The sequence below is a fragment of the Talpa occidentalis genome, unplaced genomic scaffold, assembly GCF_014898055.3.
Source record: "Talpa occidentalis isolate TD23 unplaced genomic scaffold, MPIMG_talOcc4v2.1 talOcc4.2, whole genome shotgun sequence".
Taxonomy (NCBI): domain Eukaryota; kingdom Metazoa; phylum Chordata; class Mammalia; order Eulipotyphla; family Talpidae; genus Talpa; species Talpa occidentalis.
The window spans coordinates 135629308-135646021 of NW_023602073.1; the positions used below are offsets into that span (position 1 = coordinate 135629308).

At 41.3% G+C, this 16714-nt stretch overlaps 1 protein-coding gene across 5 annotated transcripts in view; it reads left to right on the forward strand.

Annotated features, from left to right (window-relative positions):
* ADGRG6 (adhesion G protein-coupled receptor G6) overlaps positions 1-3654 on the forward strand; it is a 128242-nt gene extending 124588 nt beyond the window's left edge. For 3 of the 5 annotated variants that reach the window (XM_037520489.2, XM_037520491.2, XM_037520490.2), the window contains one exon: positions 813-3654. In XM_037520489.2, coding sequence (XP_037376386.1) covers positions 813-991 — 179 coding nt within the window. In that variant the 3' untranslated portion in view covers positions 992-3654. The remainder of the gene's footprint in view (positions 1-812) is intronic. The other 2 variants (XM_037520492.2, XM_054697870.1) reach the window with 1 other exon arrangement.
* The last annotated feature ends 13060 nt before the right edge of the window (positions 3655-16714 follow it).

The following is a 16714-nucleotide window of genomic DNA, read 5'->3' on the forward strand; positions in this document are numbered from 1 at the left end:
CATTACTTTCATTCTCCCAAATCTTTTAAATTTTATTTTATAATTTTTTATTACAAAGTAGAAGGGGTAATATAATGAATCCCTTTGGATCTATGAACTCATACCCACCTACCCATTTCCCCTTCCCTGAATTATTTCAAAACCATATCTCAGTTACCTATCGTTTATCCCTTAAATATTTCAATATATAATTCATTTGATATATAATCTGTCTTATCTTTGGAGCCATTTGCCACATATATTTATGATCTGTGTATTCACTGGCTCTTTGAAAGTCACGACTTACTTCCCAGAACATTTCTTAAAGCTCAACACAGATGAGGGCCTCCCTGGTGGTGGCAGGGGATTAAGTCTCAGCACTATGAAGCAATCCACAGCTACTGCAGCACAAGTTCGATCCCCGGCCAGGGAGCTGACCACATGGCGCAGCAGACCTCTCCTGTCACACCAGCTGCCCCCCTCAGCAGTGTATTTCAGTCATTCTGCCTGTTCTGTTCCCCACTCTGTCTCTGGTGAATCCTCTCACCCCCTGCACCTCTGGCCTGTACCCTAGTTCTTGTATGCATAAATAAATAAATCTTTAAAAAAAAAAAGAAACACAGATCACTAAGCAAATTAACATTTTTTCATACATAGGAATGGATTTTGAAGATGAAAACGATGAAATTTAGTGCTACATATTATCTTAACCAAGAACCAACCAGGTCTTCATTTCCTTTGTCTATCTCTTTAATGTGCAAAATAGAGCCCAGTGTCTTAGGCTTATCACCAGCTTATCTTGTAGCCTAATTTCTTGTATCATTTTTTTGCAGACAGCACTTCCATGGACAAGTCCTCTTCAAAACTGACCCATGCTGATGGAGAACAAACATCAGTCATCCCTGTCCATCAGGTCATTGATAAAGTTAAGGGTTATTGCAGTGCTCATTCAGATAACTTCTATAAAAATATTATCATGTCAGATACTTTCAGCCACAGCACAAAGTTTTAATGTCTTTAATATAAGAAAAAGGAATCAGAAATGTGAAGCTCTTCAAGCAGTGAAACTACAACTAGCACATGTAAATATGTGATTCCTTAGGAAACTGCATCTGTAGACATATGTGCAATGTATTTTCTTAAGGAGACTCTGTGAAATTCAAAATCTGTCTATATTCAGTGTACTTCTTTCCTGTGGAGTGTCTCCCATCACTAAAACATCAGTGCTGAGAGCAATGGGACTCAATAGCTGCAGGAGTTATGATTTTTTAAACATACAGTTGAATCAAGCTAACCACAACTCCGGAAAGGGGGGGGCAACATTAAAATTAGAGGACAAGATTGAGAGAACTTAGGATAAGTCTTTCCTTAGGAGTACATTCAGAGACTACCTAATAGTTAACTTTGGATGTGGCCATGTGCTTCATCCTCTTTCTCAACGATCAAAAGCACACTAATAACCATTTTGGATGCCCACAAGTCCCAGCACCAGTTTCTATGAATGTGGTACCATTTCCTCTCTTTCCAATGACATTTCAACCATAAATAAAAAAGGATGTATAATATCTGACCCAGTGATAATTATATTTAATGGTTAACCTTCAAGAGCATAGCATGCTCGAGAAAGAAAAAAATTTCAAAATTTGGACCTGCTTAATATAAAGCCATGTGAATGTCTGTTATTTTACTTAGTCTAGTAAAACACAAGGCTTAATTAAGCATCATCATTAATTTTAATGTAAGCCCATACATTTGAATCAAGTTTAATGCTGCCATTTCTGTAATGTAGACCACCCAGTAGTTAAGAATGAATCTCTTACAATTCTGCTTTTTCCTCTGCCGTGTATTGAACCCACAGGCTCATGGGAGGAATGAGAATTTCCACTCGGCATGTGGTGTCTCTGCCTTGCCCTTCCAGAGACAGACAGTTGGCAATCCCTGTTAGGAAGTATAACCAGTGAAACTCCATGGCCCTGTCTGTGCTCTAGAGACTTTAAGACATTTCCAGTTACACAAATGAAAAAAAGCCTCTTTTCCTTACAAGACTTTTGTTCCAAGGAATATAAACTGAGACATGTGGATAACTTATTATAATCAAAATAATTTATAAACATGTGGGTCTACAATTGCTAGTCTGAAAATTATTTGTATATAACTCCTCTGATTATAAGAGCCAGAGGAGATCTGGCAGGATAGATGGTGTATGATTTATGGACCAGTTGCTGCATACACACCGTGCATAATAGTAAGCAGCTTACCTAATTTTTAAACTATTCTGAGTCATAGTAAATGTGCTTGCTAGTAAATGTGTGGGAAGTTACATTTTAATTGATCTTGAATGTTGACGTCATATCCAGATTCTTAGAAATCAGTCTTAGTTCATGCTATACCTTTTCATTTGCTCTGGATTATCTGGGAAGTATCTGGTTGGGGTAAGTAGCAGGGTAAGTGATGAGACTTGCTGGCAGAGCTGATTTGCTTCAAGGTAGAAGTCAGCGCTGAGCAGTGTGGGGCTTTCCCCTTCTGTGCAGAAAATAGGTAACTCGGTGTGAGGCATGGGAGAGCCTTCTGGCTCTACACCAACCACCTTTTGCCCATCTTCAACCATGAAGATACTTGCCAGACTTGAATTGGTGATTCAACACTGTGAATTACTGTCCAATTTTGCAGCTGCCTGAACACCATCCTGGAGAGATGCAGTGTGGCTTTGACAGGTTAGGGGTGTATGTAGTAGGGAAGGAAAGGAAATCTACAGGTCACTAAGATTCACTATAATAGAGCCAAGACCTTTTGTATAGGCTTTTATTAACAGGCTGCTTATTCTGGCAGCAGTTACATATAGATGAACATTAATCTTAGTCACTGAATTGTTATATACTTTACCCCCAAGCCTTAGAGATTTATAATAGAATTTAATTAGCTTTCTACTGTGAGATTTCTGCCCAATGTGCTTATTTAGTTAATAGTAATTAAGATACAGGCTTCAAAAAAGCCTCTGATTTCTATTCCTATTCATCCAGAGCTGGGAAAATATTTTTTTTTTCATATCTGACAGCAACATCAGCTCCACTTTAGAAATTTTTGAGACTTCATTAAGGAAAATGAAGAAATAGCGGAATAGAAACATTTGCAAATGGGTTTAGAAGACTGAGCTGCACTGCCCGCAGTTCTAAGCATATGGTTCTCACCCTCAGCACAGAGTGACAGGAATTTAGCCATGGAGCCAAAAATCAGTTTAACCTAACTTCAAGGATAATATCAGTTTGACTCACTGAGTTTTTCCCCTCGTTTTAAACTGTATTGTGTTAGTCCACGTTCCTGCGGTATTTTCCATGCTCGTCACCATCATGTACATTGTGAAGCTTTTCTTTATCCATTGTGGCATAGACTTGTCTGCACATATTTATTTATTTGTGTTTATAAATGTCAGCTTGTTTCTTAGCTTTATATTGCCCGACTTCGTTTTATTTTAATTAACTTTCTATCAAATAGGCTGTATATAGTTTTTTTTTTTCTAAATACTTTGTGAAATAGTTTTCTGCAGCGATATCTTTGACTATGAGGAATAAAAGTGACTGAGTGCAAGTCAAAATTAGTAAAAAGAAGCTGCAACAGCTGATTTGCCATTTTACTTAAATGGAAAATTGTTTTTCAAATAAATACTTATGTTGTTCTTGTTCCAAATTATTCAATCCCTTTATGAGTGAATGTTTTTATTTCTGACTCTTAAATAGGAAAAGATTATTTGACATCTGGAAAATAACCTGCCACCAATTAAGCTAGTGACATGGGTCTATTTAGCCAAAAACACTAAGGATGAATATGTTACTGAGGTCCAGTTCTCTGGGGATGAATGCATTTTGATGTTCTTAGATTTTCTTAAAATGATTGATGCAGAGCCAAGCTCTGTGGCAGATTAAAAGTAGTGCAGGTTCTTTTAGGGGAAGACTTCGGCATCCCAAAAAGGAAACCAACTTAGAAACATTATGTAGAACTTGGGCCCTGGGATATTTTTCTCACATACATGGTTGCTGTTTTCATTGTGGGTAGAAAATGACAGCATTTCGCCAACTTCACTTGTATGATCAGAACAGAACCTCCCCGCTTACTTTGCTGTGGTGATTTAGGATAACTCTTCGGCAGCAGGAAGCCAAGGCCCAATTTGGCTCACAGTGCAACTCGGCGCAAAGTTGTGAGGCGCTTTGGCGAGTCAGTGCTCAATCGGGCCTCTGGAGCCAGCCTTCACAACTCCCATCCAAGCCTGTTAAGAAAACAGGCAGGCAGCTGCCTGAGATTCATCTACAGTCTCCTCTGAGCGGGTCACTCCAGAAAGCTTGTGGGGAAGAGCCTGGGAGGAGGTGGGAAACACTTATGTGATTCATAGACTGACCTGCATTTGTATTATTTTGAAATCTGAAGGAAGCAGGCTTTATAAACAGTGTTTTGGAAGCACTTCTGTGTTTGCGGTTGAACAGCCTTCCACTTCTTACATAAAAGCATTAAATCTCTCTCCCTGTCTCCTTCCTCTCTCTCTCTCTCTCTCTCTCTCTCTCTCTTCTTCTTCCATTTCTCTTCCACTCACCCTTTCTCATTCTCTCCTACACGCTTCATTTCAAGGAAACATAATTATAGTAACAATTTTCTTTTGCTGCCAGAGAAAAATTAAAATGTGAAATATTCAAATGTTTGCATTTATATTCTATGGCCTGTCAAAAACAAAAAGTTAAAAACATGACATGTTTTATTGCCACAGGCAGCTCCAAACTAAATTAAGTAATTTGAACCTGATAGAAGTAAAACCAGATCTGTAAACAACTGTGGGTGTCAGATGCTTCTTATGTGTTCTCCCTTGTTATTTTCCTCACAGTTCTAGGAGAGGGTGTTTTTATTCTAATCTCCTATTTGGAGGAACTGGTTTTAAGGACAGTAAGTAACCTGGCAGTGGCCACAGAAAAAGGAAGGGAGCATTCAGAGCTGCGTCCATCTGACTTTGTGTTCATTCTTCAGGCTCAGAGCAGCTGAGCCCTAGGAAGGAGGAACCCAAGGACAAATCCATGTCGTGAGATTTGGTGGAAGATCCAACTAGCCAAGAAGTCCAACTAGCCAAGCTTAGTGATGCTTTGGTCTTTGAAGTTATAGGAAATTCTGGTAGACCTCCCTGTGTAAGAAAAGTCATTCCAGTCATGGAGATTGGTGAGTGAGGAATAGTTGAGGTTGGATCCATGGAGGTGGTTATAGAATGAGGGAGTCACAGTGCAAGAGCCCAGTGTCTGGCTGGGGAGAGCTATTACCAGCTGGCACAAGGGAGACATGAAGTCTTCTCCATATCTCCATAAAGGCAGGTGAGGAACTGAATCCTTATTGGGTTTGAGAAGGTCATCGTAGAAGGATAATTAGAAGGCGAGGGACTGGACTCGGAGAGAAGAGTGAGGAGGCCTTTGAAGCAGTTGATAGAATGAGGAATGGTATTTGGAGGGACAGGTCCTGAGGAGTGAGGACACCTGGACAGGCCTATAATGCCATGGTCAACCTACCTTTTGGCAGGTAGGTACTGACTCACCTACTTAGAACAGTGAGTACCAGGCGGTTTCCAGGTACAATGGGCTGCAACAGACTTCCTTCCTCTTTCCACATGACTTTTACATGAGGTCTGAAATCACCATGGCACAAATTCTGGCCTCAACCAGCAACATGAATTTACAGCTCTGGTTCTCAAAATCATGTAACCATGGTTTCAGTATCTTATCATTAAAATTCTTGGGAAAGAGCCCTGACTGACTTAGCTTTGTTCAAGTGGCTACACCTGGTCCAAGAACACTGTGGCTGCACTGTTTTTCTCACCAACAGAAGCTGTGAAGGGGGCAAGAGGTAAAGTGTTTAATTCAGGCGGGATCCTTAGTGTGCACCACTAAAACAATTGGATTATGCAAAAGATAAAAGTGAGTGTGAGTTCGTTATGTCAATGTGGAAGCAGAATCCAGGAAGCAGAATGGATTTGGAAATTCAAGAAGTTTATTGGGAACACCACCTGTGAAAGAAAGGGGGAAGAGAAAGAATAGTCAAGGTATGACACCTGTGACAGGAAAGTTGGAGATGGAAATCAGATAGGAAAAGCCCTGGAGTGACGTAGATCCAAGACAGGGTTCCCAGCCCAGTGGGACTCCAGCACGGAGATCTCTGCTCTGGGAGTGCCTTGTCTGTGGATGTGGCCAGGCCCTGCACTGTGTTGTGCTCAGGTCTTGGTTGGAGCTGCTTAGGGAGAGAACTTCTTCAGTACCTCACGGATTCTACTGGCACCTCCCCGGTGCTTTAGGGCATACGTCTGGCAAACACAGAGCACAGGATGCATCTGATCAGCCAGACACTTAACAAGGAGAAGGGAGCTTAATAATAGAAAGTGAAGTTTGAGATTAACTCTCAATTATCCATATATTCACTTTTACTATGTGAAATCAAGAGACATCTTAAAAATGAAACTGAACATTTGAAAATTATTTTTTTATCTCCCTTTGGTAAATTCATCAGTTCTTGACTGTCAGGTTGCTGAGACAACAGTGGTAATCTGGCTAACAAGATGCCGATATTTACTAAACTTGCTTTTGTGTGAACTCTTGGTAAATCTGTTTTTGTCCTTGTTAAAAAGAAAGCCTGAGATCCCACCCAGCTTCTTTGCCTGGGTTCGAAAACCGTCTCTGTCAGTTTCTACAAGTGAGAGATTCATGGTACAGCCTGCAGTGAAGGCTGACAAGCTATGATGTGTGACGGCAGGATAATAACTGGAGGATACAGCAGTGGAGAATTACTATTATTTAAGCCTTAAAAAGACAAATGTCAGATGATTTCACTCATGGGCTATAAAGAAACCTAACTAAAACAATGGAAACAAAACGCTAGAAATCTGACCGTGGAATCGAGGCTACCAGAGGTAGAGGGTAGGGGGTGGACAGTCAGGGAGGGAGGGTCCCGATGGACTATGGTGGAGGATGGTGGAGACTTTGGTGGTGGGTTTGGTGTGGTAACGTACATCTGAAGAGGCGTGAACCTGTACCCCTAAGGCACATACAGTGTTGTAAAATGTTACCAAAGCAAAAAATAAACTCAGAACTCACAAACTCACAGCAAAAGGTGGACTGATCCCATTTTGCTAAAGCCAACAGATCCTTCATGCTGATGGAATCCTGTTACCTAGCAGAAAATTCACTGGATATAATTTTAGGAAATAGTTACTATGCTAGTAATGATCTGTGTTGTGGCTTTAGTGTGACCTTTATCTGTTCTGCATTTCAGTTCATCTGTAAAATAAAGGAAATTGATTAAGAGCTAAAGCATTTTGGACACTAGAGTTGTATCATTCCCTTTAACTTCTTTAAATATGAAACTGCTGGTAGTTTTCATTTAAACACAGAGTCCAAAGAATCTATGTCAATTATTTCTCAATAAAACTGGAGGAGGGGGAAGCTCTAAATGTCAAGAGCGTTGTTTTGCTAGCACATGACCAAGGGGTACTGAGGCACCCCAAATTTAAGGGGTGCAAGCTCTAAAACAGGATGGCACCCTCTGCCTTATAGAGACAAAGGGAGCAGACTCACAGTGAAAGATCTTTAATAGAATTAGCGTGTTCAGAGAGGAAAGAGAAGCGGGCATATTATTCATTATAGTTTCCCAGTAAAATCCCTTAAATTTCCCAGCCTGAGGGCAACAGGGTTGACCCAAAGTAGGGCCCCTAATGGTCTAACATTAGACAGTTCTCATTGTGAAGATTAGAGATAAAAGCCCAGGCTTAATTTACCAGCTCTGTGGGATTAAGATGCCCCCAACATGGATACAAAAATCCCATTTCTCCTCCCCGACTGTGTTACAACTCTGTGCGTAGTCCCTGGGGGAAGGAAGAAAACAGATCAGCAGGAAATACAAAGACAGCAAGCAACACAGATTTGACAGTTGCAAAAATTGGCCTCAAATGTGCGATACAGGCTCTCTTGCTGGTGAGTGAGAAAAGCAAAACAAATAGGCGCCATTTACTGAATTCAGAGTTGAGCCCTCCAGCACAGCAGGGCGCTTTTACCTTCACCATGGCTGCCTAGACAAGGTTAGCATTCAATAAGAAAAAGCTGTGTGCCTATGAACCCTGGAGGGCCGTTCTTAGCACAAAACACAATGCCAAAGAAGCAAGAAGCACTTCTAAGAGGTCATATTTCATGTGATTCCCTTGGAAGGGTCCCGAGCATCTCCTGTGGGTCTGCTAATACTAAGTGGTTTGTTTGGCCACCATTTTTGTTACCTGCAGTTCTGTATTCCTATACAAGGTCAGAACTGCCTGGTTAATCAGTCATAGGAGCCCAACCTTACAGTGTGCCTTTCAAATCAATCAAGAGCAGAAAGCTTGATCACTCTGGGAAGGGTGTGCATCATGAGGTATGACCGCGAACCTCCGGGGAGCTGTAGACTGGTATATAGCTGGGGACCCCAGCAGCTGATCAGTGGAATGCCTTGGAACCATGGCCGGGTGTCTGGGGTATGGTTTCAGTTACAGCACTTGGTCACCAAGTAAATAGAAACTATCTGGTCACCAGACTCATGTCCCCCTGAAGCCCTACATGACGTAAGCCCATTTTCAGTTTCACCCATTTTTTATCCTACCCCATTTAACTGTGGCTGTGTGATTATTTTATCAATAAAAAGGCCAGGATCATGGGCCTCCCAGGTGGCGTAAGGGTTAAAGACAGCACTATCAAGTTATCACTAGCCACTGCAGCACAAGTTTGATCCCCAGCCTGCCAGGGAGCTACCTATATGGCACAGCAGAGTCCTCCTGCCCTGACCGCTGGCTCCCCTCAGCAGTGTATTTCAGTGGATCTGTCTGTTCTGCTCCCCACTCTCTCTGGTGAATCTTCTCAACCCCCACCCCCCCAACCCCACACCTCTGGCTTACACCGCAGTTCTTGTATGCATACATAAATAAATCTTTAAAAAAAAAAAGGCCAGGATCTGGCTCATTGGGCAGCATCCTGCATCAAGTAGCCTGATCCACAACTCCCGCTTATCAGTGTGGTGTTGCTGATGCAACAGTCTCCTAAGTTGTATTATTGAACTTTAGTTTCCAGATGTCACAGCAACAAGAAAATGTCTTTAGTAATGCAAATGTGCAGCAGAACAATCGGGAATCAATCGGGATGCATGAACAACTTGGAAGTCAGGATGAGGACCAAATCAGTGTCAATATTTGAAACATATTGTAAAGTTTTCTGAGACACCCTCCTCACTCCCCTGTACCTGCCCAGCAGGCAAAAGAGCAAAGCTCATCTGCATAGAATTAAGTCAGAATACGCTCCACTCTATGGCCTAAGAGGAATCTGGGGACTGAAGGTAAAGCAACCTCTGAACCCACATATAACAATGGATTCCCAGCCTCTACAAGTCCAGTGTAATCTTTTGATTTTTTTATTGTGACCTTTGTCTACAGCACTGTATATAATTCAGAAGTATAAGCTCATACCCTGTCAGATGTCTATTACCACACTGCACCCGCCAGCATGGCCCCCCGCAGTCCTGCGCCCCAGGCCACCAGGCCCATTCGGCTTTGCTCTCTGTGGGCCTCTTCCAACCCCGCCCCCCACCCCAGCATTACCTCCAGTAGCCTCAATTCTACTGTCATATTTCTAGGGTATGTTTTGAGGCTGGTTTTGTCTACTCCTTTGTTTTGTTTCTCAGTACTCCACATATGAGTGAGACCATTGGTATTTGTCTTTCTCCTCACTTAATTCATTTAGCATCATCCCTCCCAGTTCCATCCATGTGTCCTTTAAAAATGAAGACATTAAATCCTGCATTGGGGCCTCCCTGGTGGTGCAAAGGGTTAAGTCACAGCACTATGAAGCTGTCTGTAGTCTCTGCAGCATGAGTTCGATCCCTGGCCAGGGAGCTACCCACATGGTGCAGTGGACCTCTCCTGTCTTGCCCACTGCTCCCCTCAGCAGTTTATTTCATCAGTCTGCCTGTTCTGTTCCCCACTCTGTCTCTGGTGAATCCTCTTGCCCCCCCACTCCTCTGGCCTGTATCGCAGTTCTTGTATGCATAAATAAATAAATGTTTAAAAAGAAAATAAATCCTGCATTGCCTTTATCTTGCATCAGCATATCTTTAGTTTGGAATGTTTAGAACTAGAAGCCCCTGTTGTCAAGAATAATCACGTTTAATGTTCATCACTCACTTCTTACCAATATAAACTAAATTCAGTCTTGTGTTGAAACAGTTCTTGAAGAGTAAAATTTGTCTGATGGCTTCTCAAGGCCAAATCCTCACTTTTATTATCTAATAAACTCTAACTATCATTGAGATTTTGCTTCCAGGTAACAATATATTTTATAGTAGCATGTATTTCAGCAAATAAAAATTGCTACTACCCTGTTTGACTTATATTCAATTAACATTTAAACCTGAAGCTAATTACTCATTCCTTCAATTTTTTTGGCAAATAGAAATATATGTATTTTAAAATAAAGCACTCAGAATTGTAAGAAGGACATTTTCTTCCCAAGCAAGCACTCCAATTATGAATCAGAAATTATGATACCAGGCCTCTGCCGCAGCGACAGAAAAATCAGTGAGTGTGTTGTTTGGTTGTTTTTTTATCTTTATCCTCAACAGGTTTAGAGAGGCTAACAGAGCCGTGGTTTCCTTCTTTCAAATAATTCCCAGTTCACTGGGAAATTTTTTTCTTCCAAGGATCTTTTTCCCAAACATTTATTCTTCCATTTTGCATGACCAGTCTTGACTCAATCACAGCACTTGAAGTTTACCAGTTCTCGCCTTAATTTTGACTTAATTTCCCCCCATCTCTCATTTCTCATGTACTTGGAGCCAAAGTTGCCCAAGTCACGGAGGGGACATAGATGAACCAGAGCCTCCCCTTGTTTTCATTCACCGACTTCTCTCAGCCAGTCTCACCTGCATGAGCATTACCCTCTGAGCTTCCTGAAAGAACAACCATGTGCAAACCTTGCTTCTTCCCAGTCATGACGACATAACGGGGACACAGCCTGACACAGTGGCTGCACCTTAGCCTCTCCCTCCTACATTCTTTTTCTTTAAGACTTATTGATGCATACAAGATTTGGGGTACAGGCCAGAGGTGGGGGGGTGAGAGGATTCACCAGAGACAGAGTGGGGAGCGGAACAGGCGGACTGACTGAAATACACTGCTGAGGGGAGCTGAGGGATTTTTTTGTGGATTCAGAAATCTCACAATTGATCTAAAATTCTCTAAGAGTTGAGGAGACAGGTGAGGTCTGCTGCACCATGTGGGTCAGCTCCTGACCGGGGATAGAATTCGTGCTGCAGAGGTTGTGGACAGCTTCATAGTGCTGCATCTTAAGTGCTTGCATCACCAGGGAGGTGCCCCCACCCCACATTCTTGTTAGCACAACCTCTGGAAGTTCAGCAGGGGGTGGGCTGGAATCCAAGAGCTAATGTTTCCCTAATGATAATACTACTGTTTCCTAGAATTCAAGAAAACAAGCTGCTATGTTTCATGAAATATTCTTTCTCTTAAAAAATTGTTCCATATTGTTCAGGCAAATGAAATGGTTCTTCTAGAAAGCCTGGAAGGAAGTCTCTGTTTCCTCCGGAGAAGAAGGCAACTGAAAAGTTCAAATGAGATAATTGCCTGCTCTCGAATGCTGAACCTCAAATCTAGAGAAAACTAGGGTGTGGTTGGTATCTTCTCTAGAGGATGATATGGTCACTAGGTCTGCAGGCTAATTTTAATTTGATAGAGGGCAGTAGAATTCATTCATTTTGGTGACTGCATTGAGTATACATAGATGGGTGTACATGTGTGTCTTCTTGTACTGTGTCTGTGTACATATATTCTACATTATATATGTATCTTACATGAGTGATTAATCAGAGACTTCCAGACAAACAAACCGAAACATACAGAGAGATTTCCATGTAACATGCTGTGGTTAAGCATCCCCTAGATGCAGCGGCCTGGGTGCTGCTGAAGATGCTTGGCTGAATAGAATCAACCACTCTCCTTAAGCTCATGATGGATCATGGAGAGCAGGTGTGTTGAACAGATGCTAACAATCCTGGGTGATTAGATCTATAAAACCAAGGAAGGTTGAATAAGGCATTTCATGGTATTAAGGGATTATTTATGAAGAATAAGAATAACAGGCTGACTATGTTTAAAAACCTTATTGATTAAAGACAGGCACATTATTAGTTACCTATTGTTGCCATAACAATCACCACACACTTAGGCATTAAAATAATACCTTTTCCTAGTAAACCTGTCCTTTTAAGATGTAAAAAAAAAGAAAAAGAAACTGGTGGGAAGAACTTGGATGTGCTGAAGGAAATTTTATTGCTCAAGGACCGGACCTGACAGCAAAAGACATTTGGGATTTTTCTGTGGATTCAGAAATCTCACAATTGATCTAAAATTCTCTAAGAGTTGAGGCTACCAGAGGAAAGAGGGTGGGAAGTGGGAACAAAAGGGGCAGGGGGCACAAATAACTATAAAAGACTGGGTGCTTTGGTGATGGGTGTGGGGTGGTAACCTACTTCTGAGGGGGTGGGAATCTATACCCCTAAATCACAGCGTTGTAAACCAATGTTATCTCAATAAAAAGAAATACAATTTGAAAGTAAATTTCTCTAAGTTTTCTTTTTAATTTTTTATAAATATTTACTTTTTAAAATTGCGACAACACCCCCACCCCCTATCAGAGAGCACAACCATAGCACACCCACCACCCAATTACCCATAATCCACTACCAGAGCCCATTGGGCTTCTTCATTGAAGAAAAGTTTTCACTTAGGCCAAGGGGATCCCTTGCCGCTGTTTTAGGCTAAGAAAGTCTCTGAATGTCCACAAGAGGGCGCCGCTCGCCCGTTGATCTGTTGATCTGCTCCTGCTCCCTCAGGTGCATCTGTTCAGTCACAGCTTTTCTTTTCCCAGGTTTACTTAGACTTCTCAGTACAGGTGTGGGAACTTAAGGGGTTTCCTGTTCTACGGAGACCATATTTTTTTTACTTTATTGTGAAATATATGAACTGCCCCCACAATATTTATATAAATATTGTTAAAGCAATATAAAAATTAAAAAGTCCCTCGATTTGATTTTCATGGATCCACCTGCAATTATTCGCATGACCAGCAGATGGCAGTGCACCATTAATAATAGTTCAACATCATTAGATCAAGGTGGGTTATTTACCTCTTTAGAGGCTGGTAGATATAATATACTAAACACATGTGTGTGGATTCCCTTCTACAGGTAAGGTTCTTATTCAGACTCTGGATGGTTGTACTAGTTAATAAAACAGACAAAGCCTGCTCTGATGCAGAGTTCTCTGGAGGGTTATATGTGTAAGCAAGAAGAGAGAATTGCCCCAAGCTTGTCCTTTTCATTTTCATCTCACCTTTCCTCTCTTTGTTGAAAGTTATATGTCTACGAGAAACTGTTAGAGTGAGAATAAGGAAAAAAAATGCTACTTCAATGTTTTTTACAGAGAAGGAGAGTTAAGAAAGGTGAAGTGATTTGCGGAAGAACACAGCTGGTCATGCTTAGATCCAAGTTGGTTGAGTCTATATTTTCTCGGATATTTTTTACCACATTGATTCTCAAGGTAAAAAATCAAGGAATGAAGAGTTCTAGTCCTTGCCCTGACACTGAATCTCTGGGGGTTAATAACAAATCATTAAATCTCTCTAGGCCTTAATTTACTTTTCTGTAAAAACTAAGACTTTGAACTAGGTAAGGATGACCCCAATTTTTCTAAAGATTTATTTATGTATACAAGAACTGGGGTACAGGCCAGAGATGTGGGGTGGGGGTTGAGGGTGAGTGAGATTCACCAGAGACATAGTGGGGAGCAGAACAGGCAGATTGACTGAAATACACTGCTGAGGGGAGCAGTGGGCGAGTCAGGAGAGGTCTGCTGTGCCATGTGGGTTGCTCCCTGGCCAGACAGGGATTGAACTAATGCTGCAGTGGCTGGGAATAGCTTTATAGGTTTCATCTTAACCCCTTGTGCCACCACGGAGGCCCCTCCCCCCACCAAAAAAAAACCTCATCTATAAAGTTCTTGAGTTGAAGGTGACCTGTTACTCTTGAGTTTCTATCTCTTCTCCCCTTGGCTGGCATCCTTCCTTAGCTTAGAGTCCAGTTTTAAAACTACATTATTTCTCTTAAATGCAATGAATTAAGTGTGAGATAGTCATAACTTCAAAAAGTGCTTGCAGCTTGGTTAAAAAAAAAAGAAATTCCAAAGATTAAGACAAACACATGTAACCAGTCAATAAGAATAAAGAGTAATTGTCATTTAAAGTCTTTTTGGTGCTTTCCACACAATCTCTTACGAAGAATGACATTTTCTTCATGCTTTGCCGAGTTCTCGGCCACCCTCAGTCAGGTTTCCGCTGTGAAAGTCTCTGGCAGATGCTCTGGGAGCTGAGGCGTTTCCAGGTGGAGGAGAACACTGGCTTCCCCACACGCAGGGCAGCAGCATAGGATTTGGCTTTAATAAATTAATGGTGCAGTGACTCCCCTCTCATCAGGGTGCATTGACCTAAAGCATTCTGGAAACCACTTAGTCACCAACAATGGAGGGAAGGGTTAGTAGGACTATAGGAAAGGCAGACTTGAGAATCAATCTTCCCTGATTTACATCCCAACTCCATAACAATACTTACCGGAAAACAAACAAATAGGGTAAGTTTACTTTGGCTCTTAAATTTTAATTTTGGATAATAACAGTAACTACTTCCTAAGAATGAAAAGACCTTACAGGGCAACTAATAATTTTCAAATAATAGTCCCGTAAAGGAGCACCCAGTGAAGTCTCAGCTGTCTCTCACAGGATTTTTGCAAATGCCCCCAGGCTGGGCTCATCATTGCTCCTCTAGGCCCCTCCACCTTCTCCTCACAATGAGGAAATAAGCCAGAAAGAAATAAGCCAGAAAGAAAAAGAAAAATACTGGATGGTCTCACTCATAGCAGGAATCTAGAAAACTTAAATAAGGGACCAGGAAAATAAATAACTATAAGAAAGTGAAAATCAAAATCAACAAACAACTATGAACCAGAGACACTCTATGGGGGGTGGGGGGTGGGGAGGGGAGGGATTGGGGTCAAAAAAAGGGGGTTGCAATTGTATGGGGAATATAAAAATGAAATTTATAAAAAATAAATAAATAAATTATAAGCCAGGTCACTTCTCTCCATTTCCATTGTAAAACCCTTCAGTGACTCTCCCTTGCACTACAAAGAAAATCTGAACTCCTAAATTCCTTATGCTGACCTAGGAGTGAGAATAGTCTTGTCTACTCCCTAATCTTCTTGTGCGTGTATATGTGACAGAGCTTCACAGGGGTTCTGGGGGAGGTAGAGAGATTTATTTATTTAGTTAGTTTTAATTTTATGTATTTTTTATTTGTATCTTTAACATCACTGTGCATTCCCTGTAAAATTCCCACCACCGGTTCACCCCTGAACCATCACCATCGTCCCTTGTGCTTTTCTGCCCCCTCCCCCATTCCCTTATCTTAATTGGCCTCTTGCTGACCACACTCCAGCCACACCAGCCCTCTAACAATTTGTGAATCAGCTGAGGCTTTCCTGCCCTTTCGAAAACTTCTACTTACTGCTTCTTTACCCAAAACACATGGTATTTTCTAAGGTCTCGGCTGAAATGCTTTTCCTCAGAGAGCTCTTTTCTTCCCACTCTATCTACAATATCAAGAAGAAAGTGTGTGTGTTTTTTTACCCTATCACAGGGGTGGGAAAATTTTGACCCAAGAGCCAAACCAGCTGCCATCAGTGCCTTATATAAAGGTTCATAGAAACACAGCCATGCTTATGCATTTATATACCATCTATGGGACTGCTTTGCTGTGACGATGCCTCATTGAATAGTTGCAAAGTCTAAAATATTTACTATCTGACCCTTTACCTAAAAAATTGACTGACTCCTTCATTGCACTAAGCAGATCAGAAATGGTTTACTTGTTTACTTATTCATTGTCTCTTACCCCTGTTTCTCTTACTGAGGCTGAAGATGTTTTCTATCTTATTCTCTGTTACAGCTTCAATACGATGTCTAAAACAAGTTATCAATCTATTTATAGTAATAATTACATTGTTTGAAGCAATAATATTTATTGGAGGAAAAAAATAACAGAATCCAGAATCTCTTATGTCCACTGTATAGTCAAAAAGGCCCAAGAAAATGGAACACATTCTCAGAGAAAAGGGGAGTGTGAGATACTGACATTTTTCTGTCTGTGTGGCCACGTTTTATGATGTTTTATGATATACAAGTGCTTAAGGTCATGATTCCAATTGAAATGCTATTGAAAGAAGGAGGAAACAGGCAGCATCGTGACCCCTTGGTAATGATGTGGTGCCCTGTCTCAGTCTATAAAACACCTTTAGAACTGGTCTCTCATGGAAAAGGCAAAATTCACTGTTGGGTTGGACTGAAAACTCATTTCTTGGGCAGTAAGTCTGGTTTCAATCCAGATCTTTTGTTTTTGCTGAACTGTGTTGATTCTGCTCCCTCCTACACTCTTCGGAAGTTAGAGGTGGTTCGACAGGTTTGGGGATGACTTCTCTAGCTCTTTTTCCTTCTAGAATTCCCTCACTCTTTCAGCTCTTGTGATTTCTGGTTTTCCATGTCAGAAAGTCCCCAGGCTCTTCCACATGAGCCTCAGTCACCATCATG